The sequence below is a fragment of the Anolis carolinensis genome, chromosome 4 (assembly GCF_035594765.1).
Source record: "Anolis carolinensis isolate JA03-04 chromosome 4, rAnoCar3.1.pri, whole genome shotgun sequence".
Lineage (NCBI taxonomy): Eukaryota > Metazoa > Chordata > Lepidosauria > Squamata > Dactyloidae > Anolis > Anolis carolinensis.
In genome coordinates, this window is record NC_085844.1 from 123,618,232 (window position 1) to 123,627,875 (window position 9,644).

The 9,644-nt window shown below is 41.1% G+C and overlaps 1 protein-coding gene across 1 annotated transcript in view; it reads left to right on the forward strand.

The window, feature by feature from the left end:
• The window catches only part of edn1 (endothelin 1), a 9,754-nt gene extending 696 nt beyond the window's left edge, over nucleotides 1-9,058 (forward strand). Inside the window, exons 2-5 of the mRNA XM_003223561.4 lie at nucleotides 3,592-3,748; nucleotides 5,883-6,041; nucleotides 6,763-6,870; nucleotides 7,486-9,058. Coding sequence (XP_003223609.1) covers nucleotides 3,592-3,748; nucleotides 5,883-6,041; nucleotides 6,763-6,870; nucleotides 7,486-7,627 — 566 coding nt within the window. The 3' untranslated portion in view covers nucleotides 7,628-9,058. The remainder of the gene's footprint in view (nucleotides 1-3,591; nucleotides 3,749-5,882; nucleotides 6,042-6,762; nucleotides 6,871-7,485) is intronic.
• Nucleotides 9,059-9,644: the final 586 nt, after the last annotated feature.

The window sequence follows — 9,644 nt, forward strand, 5'->3', positions numbered from 1 at the left end:
CTACATTTTTCTTATCAACGATCTGGAATCTCCCACTTTTAACCACAGTGGATAAAATGCTCTGGAACCATACCAGTTGGGAGTGAGTTGCTGTGAGTTTTCCCGGGCTGTATGGCCGTGTCCCAGAAGCATTCTCTCCTGACGTTTCGCCCACCTCTATGGCATCCTCAGAGGTTGTGAAGTCTGTTGGAAAACTATGGAGTTTATATAACTGTGCAAGGTCCAAGGTGGGAGAAAGAACTCCCTGTCTGCTTGAGGAAAGCATGAATGTTGCAGTTGACCACCTTGATTAGCATTGAATGATCTTGCAGCTTCAAAGCCTGGCTGATTCCTGCCTGGGGGGAATCCTTTGTTGGGAGGTGTTAACTGGCTCTGATTGTTTCATGACTGGAATTCACCTGTTTTTTTAGTGTTGTTCTTTACTGTCCTATTTTTTAAATACTGGTAACCAGATTTTGTTCCTTTTCATGGTTTCCTCCTTTCTGTTGAAATTGTCCACATGCTTGTGGAATTTAGTGGTTTCTTTGTGTAGTCTGATATGGTAGTTGTAAATAAAGAAGAACACTCTGAAAACAGGGGAATTCCAGACATGAATCAACCAGGGCCAGCTAACACCTTCCAACAAAGGATTCCCCCGGGCAGGAATCAGCCAGGCTTTGAAGCTGAAAGACTATTGTGCTAATCAAGGTGATTAATTGCAACATTCACACTTGCCTTCCACAGATATATAACCCCCCCCCTTACCAAGTTTCAAATATACCTCACAACCTCTGAGGATGCCTGCAATAGATGTGGGTGAAACATCAGGAGAGAATGCTTCTGGAACACAGCCGTAAAGCCTGGAAAACTCACAGCAGCCCAGTGATTCCAAACATAAAAGCCTTTGACAACACAAAGTTGGAAGTTTTGCAAAGTGTTTTGCCTTCTCTGCCAAGAGGAGTCAGAGCATCACCAAACCACAACTCCCGGGATGCCATAGCATTGAGTCACGGCATTTCAAGTGGTGTCAAACTTCATTCATTCTACAGTATAGATGCAAACCTCTGTCTGCTCAACCGTTTACTTCATGGCTTTGCAGATCCAGGAGATCTGGCAATGATTTGGGATCAGTTGAAATATGCTCCCCTCTTGGAGGGGACAAATTAATTCTTCGGACTGCTTCTCATGTTTTGAGTTAAACTAACTTTCCTTCTTACTAAATTACTTCTTACTTTAGTTCTTACTAAGTCAAGGTCTTAATTTGGATACCAAATATGGGGAGGTGCATCAACGTGTTGAAGGGAATGCACTTCGGCACTACTTTTCACTGCTGTGTCATTACCAGAGGTACCAAACTACAAGGCTCATGATTGCATCTCATTGAGCTATGGCAGTTAAAGTGGTGTCGAAGAGCATTGTTTCTACAGTGAAGATGCACCTTAATGGAGTGAAAGAGAGGCTGGGGATGCTGGGATCATTCGCCTCATGGATGTTGAGGTTATGATGCATTAAAAGCCATTCAAGAATGGCCCCTGATTTTGCAGAATGGGGGCAGAAAGAAGGGAAAAACATGAGGAATTAGAAGCATCAATCCCATTTGGCTGGCACCTGGGAAGGGATTTGCCTGAAGGTGAATGCAGAGCTGCCCAGAATGGAGCTGGGAATGCATTTTGGCACATGGACCGGGATACTAAATAAACAAATACAAAGCTGAAGGAGTGGGGAAACCTGCTATGATTTCTTTAGAGTGTGTATTTCCCCAGAATAGGGTTGAGAGACTACAACAGAAGTGGCCTCTTTTGCTGATATCTCAGGGAGTCCTTTTGCGGCATCTTCTGCAGAGTGGAAAAGTCTCAAAAACTTCATCCCCACTATAGAATGAATGCAGCTTGACACTTTTAACTGCCAGGGCTTAGTGCTATGGAATCTTGGGAGATGTAGTTTTAGAAGGTTCTCAGGGCTCAATGCTATTGAATCATGGGAAATGTAGTTTTACAAGATTCCCGGGGCTCAATGCTATGGAATCACAAGAGATGTAGTTTTAGAAAGTTCTCAGGGCTTAATTCTTTGGAATCACAGGAGATGTAGTTTGACAAGATTCCCAGGGCTCGATGCTATGGAATCACAGGAGATGTAGTTTTAGAAGGTTCCCAGGGGTCAATGTTATGGAATCACAGGAGATGTAGTTTTACAAGATTCTCAGGGCTCAATGCTATGGAATCACAGAAGATGTAGTTTTAGAAGGTTCTCAGCCTCCTCTGCCAGAGTGTGGGTGTCTCATGAAACTACAAATCCCAGGATTCCATAGTCTTGAGCCATGGCAGATGAAGTGGTATCAAAAGCCGTTAATGCTGCAGTGTAGATGCCCATCACTGGCCCCTTCTACACTGCCATATAACCCAGATTATCTGCTTTGTAGTAGATTATATGAGTCTGCGCTGCCATATAATGTAGTCCAAAGCAGATAATCTGGATGTTATATTGCAGTGTAGAAGGGGCCACTACTGCATTGTGAGAGTACTATGATTCCGCTTTCACTACCATGGTGAAACTTCTTGGCCAGGGAACCCTTGCGCATCACTAAACTACAAACTTCAAAATCCCACACAGTTTTGCTGTGGCAGGCAAACTGGAACAACTACAATATACAAGTCCAATGTGCTAGAACTGGTGTTGAGTTTCTTTTTCTGAGGAGCCCACCTTTGCTTCTTACCAGGCCCAAGGGTATATCGGGATTGTAGAATGAAAGCAGTGTGATGCTACTTAAAGTACCGTGGCTTAAAATAAGGTAAAGGTAAAGGTTTCCCCTGACGTTAAGTCCAGTTGTATCCGACTCTGGGGGTTGGTGCTAATCTCTATTTCTAAGCTGAAGAGCCGGTGTTGTACGTAGCCACCGCCAAGGTCATGTGGCCGGCATGACGGCATGGAGCGCCGTTACCTTACCTATTTATCTACCCACATTTGCATGTTTTCGAACTGCTAGGTTGGCAGTGGCTTAATGCTATGGAATTATGAGGGTTGCGGTTTGGTGAGGCACTCTGACATTTTAGCTTTGAATTGATGGCAGCTAGTTTTATCTACAGATGTTCTGTGTTTTTAAAATTATGCTATTTTGATAGGTGTTGATAGTAGTCGTCGTTATGATTTTATGTGATTTTCTTTTATCCTTATGTACCATTTTTACCATTTAATGTCATATGCTGCACCTTGGAGGGCCTTTGTAAGACCTCGATTCCCTTTGGGGAGATGGCGGCGGGTTATAAATAAAGATTATTAATATTATTATTATTATTATTATTATTATTTTATTATGACACAGCAAACAAGATAGATATGCTGGATTTCGTATCACAAAATCACAAGTCGAACACTTCCCAAGTGTCTAGGACTGTGTGATGTATTTTTGGATGATGATGATGATTATTATTATTATTATTAAGACTGTAAAACTACGATTCCTGTGACTCCATAGCACTGAGCCATGGTAGCTGAAGCAGTGTCAAACTCCATTCATAATGCTGTGTAGATGGACCCGAACAGGAGAAGCACTGGCCAGGCTCCTCTTATCCATGCTCCACTCAGCATCTCCTCTCCTTTTCTTCCCCTTCGCAGATGCCGTGGAGCTCGGCACCTCCGGCAATGCTGAAAAGCGGCCCTCCGGCGCCCTCTCCCCGCTGCGCCGGGCCAAGCGCTGCTCCTGCTCTTCCCTGATGGATAAGGAGTGTGTCTACTTCTGCCACCTGGACATCATCTGGATCAACACCCCCGAGTAAGTCCTGCCTCCTCCGCCTTCGGGCTAAGCCCTTAATGTAGTTTTTATCGCCCTGGGACTGTAGTCTAAAATTGCTCTTTCATTACGATCCTCCTATTGCTGCCTTATCTGCCTGGTGCTACCAAGCAGCCTGTCCGAAAGAGCTACAAATGGGAGGTCTAAGTGCACATGATATTTGATTCTATGCACTTTTGAAACTTGCAATCTTACTTCTATGTATATACATTAAAACTAAACAGTCTTACTTTAGCGCAGTAAAAGTAGACATCAAGGCCGTGGTATTAGAAACCATCACTGACAGCAGAATCTTGTTGCCTTTGGTGCTAAATCTCCTGGAGACTCTTAGGTCTTACTCTCTGGGAAGCACGTGCTTTAAACCATAAATATGTGACTGTAATCCCTGAAACCCATGGGACTGATTGCAGCTATTATTGTGTTCACTTGTGGCCTTTGTATATGGTGGAGATAAAAGTCTTCTTCATAAAAATAAAATATGAAGACCTATATCTCATAGGCTGGGAATGCTTAGGCTTGTAGTCTGTTTCCCCAAAAGTGTAAAAGTACCATTGAATTCAATTTAAGTAAGTATGGGAGAATTTTGTTAATTTTTGCAGCCTTATACTGACCTGGCCCCGTTGTTATTTTAAATGCTCCTGGCCTTACTTTATAATATAATATGCTTCATTGAAGATTATTCAACATAGTAACAATACAGCCAATTCAACTGCCTTAGGCTGTGTGCACGCCTGTGTCTAATCTTACTTTAATTCACCTATAAACCAAGTTGTTTGCAGAGGCATTTGCTTATGAATTGTAGCTTTAATACATTAGTTTAAGGCAAAATCTGTCCACACTCCTTCTGTAGACTTCAACTACTTAAAGCAATAATGTTAAGGTGGGACTGCTTGTCTATTTTACAGAAGAATAAAGAAAGGCCCCCAATGGCGCAGCGAGTTAAACTGCTGATCTGCTGAACTTGCTGACCAAAAGGTCAGCGGTTAGAATCCAGAGAGCGGGAAGAGCACCTGCTGTTAGCCTCAGCTTCTGCCAATCTAGCAATTCGAAAACATGCAAATATGAGTAGATCAATAGGTACCGCTCCAGTGGGAAGGTAACGGCGCTCCATGTAGTCATGCCGGCCACATGACCTTGGAGGTGTCTACAGACAACACCGGCTCTTTGGCTTAGAAATGGAGATGAGCACCAACCCCCAGAGTCGGACATGACTAGACTAAATGTTAGGGGAAAACCTTTACCTTAAAGAAAATCTTAAACCACAGTTAGAATCATACAACCTCCAGATATTTCAGGACTGCAGCTCTAGGCATCAGTACCAATGGTGAGGAATTCTGGGAGTTGCAGTTCAAAATTATCTGAAAGGACATGATTCTTATCCTTATACAAAAAACATTTGAAAAATAGTGTTACATAATTTCTTTGGACCTCTTTGCTAAATAGATAAACCCAATGAAAGCCTTATTTTGCATTGGGTCAGACTTTGGTGTATGCTGCTGAGCACTGCACTCTATATATTAAATTATCTCACATTTACATAGATGCAAACCTGAGATCACTATGTGTGATCTATGTAAAAAATGACATTTGGCATTTATGGGTTGGATCCAGATTTAGTTGTACTAAGGGTTTTTTTACCTATTGCGGTGGCACAAAGGATTAAACCCTTGTGCCGGCTGAACTGCTGATCTGAAGGTCAGTGGTTCGTATCCGCAAGATGGGGTGAGCTCCCATCCATCAGCCCCAGATTCCCATGCAGGGACACGAGAGAAGCCTCCCACAGGATGGTAACACATCCGTGCATCCCCTGGCAATATCTCCATAGACTGCCGATTCTCTCACATCAGAAACGATTTGCAGTATATTCTCAATTCGCTTCTGATACGATAAAAAAAAATACTAAAGTTAGACATGTGGAAACTTCTAAAGTGTATCTGCTTGAATTTTGGTGCCCTTTCCTCCAGCTTGTGAACATCTAAATTACAATTTATTACTCAAGAAATTAGTAAATGTTTGATCAGCCTGAGCAATTTTATTTTTGCAAAATAAATTAGATCCCTAGAACGCAATTGCTGCAAGTGAAACTAAGCTTTCTTATTCCTCTCCTTCTTGACAGGCGGACTGTGCCATATGGGTTGGGAAGTGCTTCTCGAATCAGGCGCTCCTTGGAAGACTTGCCTCTCAGAAGCCTTCAAGGGTCTCCAAACCGATGCCAGTGCACAAATCTGAAAGACAAGAAATGTGCCAACTTCTGCAAAGCTGAAAAAGAAATCTGGTATGTAACGCCTTGTTCCTTTTTTGTCCACACTGTAATGAACTAAGCAATAGATTCCAATATACTTACTCAGCAGCCTAAGTATTATTATTAATAATAATAATAATAATAATAATAATAATAATAATAATAATAATAATAAAGCTTTATTTATATCCTGCCACCATCTCCCCAAAGGGGCTTGGGCAGTTCACAAAAAGCACTCAAGGTGCAACAAAATAACAACAAAATACAAAAAGATGAAAGTCAATAACAATAAAATGTACTCAACAGTATTACTTAAAACAATGAAACCCCCTATTAATTTACAAATGCTATAAAACCCAATAGAGTCTGCGGATAAATAGGGATTTCATCAGAATTTGTAAGCCTGCCCTGATGGGACTCATGGAGTTTTAGTTCAAAGATAACATTTCCATGCTCTAGATTGAAGCCACAATCACCTGAACAGTTGCCGGTGTTCCTGTTGAAGTTGCCTGTATCAGAAAGCTTAATGTAACAAAGTTAGAGCAGTATAATGGACAGATTATTAGATTTACACCATGATTCAAACATCAATTCAGCCTAAACTGCCTCCCAGATAGAATTGTGGTGGAGGACAGATATAGAGAAAGGGAAAGATTCAGATATGATTAATGAATACAAGAAAGTAGTGCAGTCTATGGATGGAATGCAGTTTTTCTCATAGCAATTCTTCTGTTTTTCTTTCCATTTTATACAGGACACAATCCACTACAGAGAAAGGATGGGAATATCTTCTTAAAAACAGAGACTGCAAAGGGCTTGGGTGTGCATTCAGGCAATTAGCCAACAGCAAGAAAATGAGAAGGTGAGTTGGTCTTTTGCAACTGCAATTGAAATAAATATCTCTGCAATTCAATTCAAGGCACAAAGCATTAGGAATTGTTGCAGTTGGGAAACAGGAGTTGATTTTTTTCATTTTACATAAGGGGCACCATTTTACTACACTATTGCACATAATGAAGCCCCCGGTGGTGCAATGGGTTAAACTGTTGCGCCGGCAGGACAGCTAACTAAAAGGTTGGCAGTTCAAATCTGGAGAGCAAGGTGAGCTCCCGCTGTTAGCTCCAGCTTCTGCCAACCTAGCAGTTCGAAAACATGCCAATGTGAGTAGATCAATAAGTACCACTCAGGCGGGAAGGTAACGGTGCTCCATGTAGCCATGCTGGCCACATGACCTTGGAGGTGTCTACGGACAACACCGGCTCTTTGGCTTAGAAATGGAGATGAGCACCAATCCCCAGAGTTAGACACGACTGGACTTAATGTCAGGGGAAAACCTTTACCTTTACTTTAACATTTGCTGCAACTTGATTAGGCGAATATATAACTAAACAGGGTAGAATGCATAATGTCCGTGTCTATACTACATACTTAAACAGACATATGATCTCTAAATGTATTTGATTTCTTGTTTCTGCAGGTTGGACACCATCAGTAATAGCATCAAAGCTTCTTTCAATATTGCCAAACTGAAGAGCAGGCTTCACAAACCAAAGCAGCTGAAGCATAACCGAACATATAAAAAGCAAAATGTTTGGGAAAGCCTGAAGACAACATCTTAGTGGAAAGATCACCAGCCCTAATCCTCGAGTCATCGAGAATTACTGACAAAGCATAGCTGAGGCTCTGTTTTGACTTCTCAACATTCCTCTCTAGGAAGAGATCAAGGAGTGTTGTTCTAAATATTAACTCTCTAAAGGTAAAGGAGGGCCCAAATAAATCTTCCATTCGGACAGATGACAAAGCAGTTAAATACTGCCATCCTCTTGGAATTCAGCTGAACGGATTGGGACCAAGAGTATTCCTTCAATGGACTTTTCCCCACATGGGCTGTCAGAAGAAGAAGGGATACATTTGGGCTCCGGTTGTGAAGGAGGGAGAAAACTGAAGCAGCACAAGCTCATTTAGTGTGAAAGGTTTTGGACGAATTGTGATCAAGAAGATCAGAAATGGAGCGGTCAAGCTTTGAAAGAAAATACTGACTCTGAATGCAAATTGACTCTGCTACTTTGATCAGAATCCATCTCCTATGTAACAAGTCTACCTCACATGCTCTGGCTTGCACTTTTGCCAAAGTGTTGTTCAAACCTTTTGTGACTTTTAAATGTCACTTGAAACTTATTTAATTTTGTTGTACTAGTCATGGACACCTGTTGCTCACTGTTTAGTTCCTTTTGAGTTTTCAGGGCTGTGGGTCAAGAGCTGTCTCTGTTCTAAAAAGTGATCGGGAAATAATATTACAGTCCTCTATCCTAGATATAACACAATTGTATAGTAGAAATAGGGGACCTTCCACACAGCCATATAACCCAGAATATCAAGGCAGAAAATCCCACAATATCTGCTTTGAACTGGATTATCTGAGTCCACACTGCCATATATTCCAGTTCAAAGCAGATAATGTGGGATTTTATTCAGCTGTGTGGAAGGGGCATAGATCTCACTGTCTTCCAGTGGGTCATACTTTCAAACAAATGTGCTTAGGATGGAGGTGTAAAGAGTTTTTAATAAATGGGAGTTCAGCAAAAACTGCGTAAACACCATCCAAGAAGACCTTGCTGTGTTTAATGTCAAGTGGAAACCTGGGTCACCAATACTCCATTGCCTAGGACTGATCTCAACAAATTGAGACGTCTCTAGTATAATTCTAGAGAGGAAGAAAAAGTTATAGCAATCTCTAGAAAGAGAAGAAAGTTGAAAGTGATGGTGTAAAAGTCATATGTTAATATTTGTGGCTGTTGCTAACTGAATTTATCTCTGGCTGAATTTGTTGAGTAAGGTCTGTACTTGATTTTGTATGATGTGCTTTTTAAATAATCTATCTATATATAATATATTTATATTCATGGAACTGTCATTATATTTACTATGTTGAATATACATTGAACAGGCCATATTGGTCTATGCATGTCTTACATATTTCTGTATGAAATTTGGGAAATGCCTGATGCCTGTTAAGGTAAACATATTAAAAATAAATATTTTAACTATTACATGGGTCTCTTTCATGGTGGTAATTCGGTTGCCTAGACTAAAAAAGAGCCAATGTTTGGTGGGACTAAACAGGCTCAGTTTTGTCTCGGGGGAGTTTGTAATGGACTGTTACAAAATGGTTCAAACTTCTCTTATTGAACACCTGATCTACAGAAGGCAAGTGGTGACACTTTTTACTACATGTAGTTAAAATAATGGCAAAACATCTGCTTCTGTAACAATTCCAAGTGTTGTGAAGATAAGAAGTGGCCATATTACCCTGTGGAATCCTGGGATTTGTCGTTTAATGATGCACCAGCACTTTTTGGCAAAGAAGGCTAAAGACATTGTAAAACTACAACTTCCATGATTCTATAGCAGTCAGTCATTGAAGTTAAAGTAGTGTCAAACTGCATTAATTCGACAGTGTAGATGCATTCTCTGTCATGGAACCCCACTGGGTTACCTTGGGCATCCTCAGGCCATGAACACAATGGCAAATCTCTGGCTAAATATTACCAAGAAAACTCCATAACAGAGTTGTCATAAATCTGATTTAACTTGACGGCAGTCCCCCTTCCCAAACGTAAATATGCTTCACTTTTT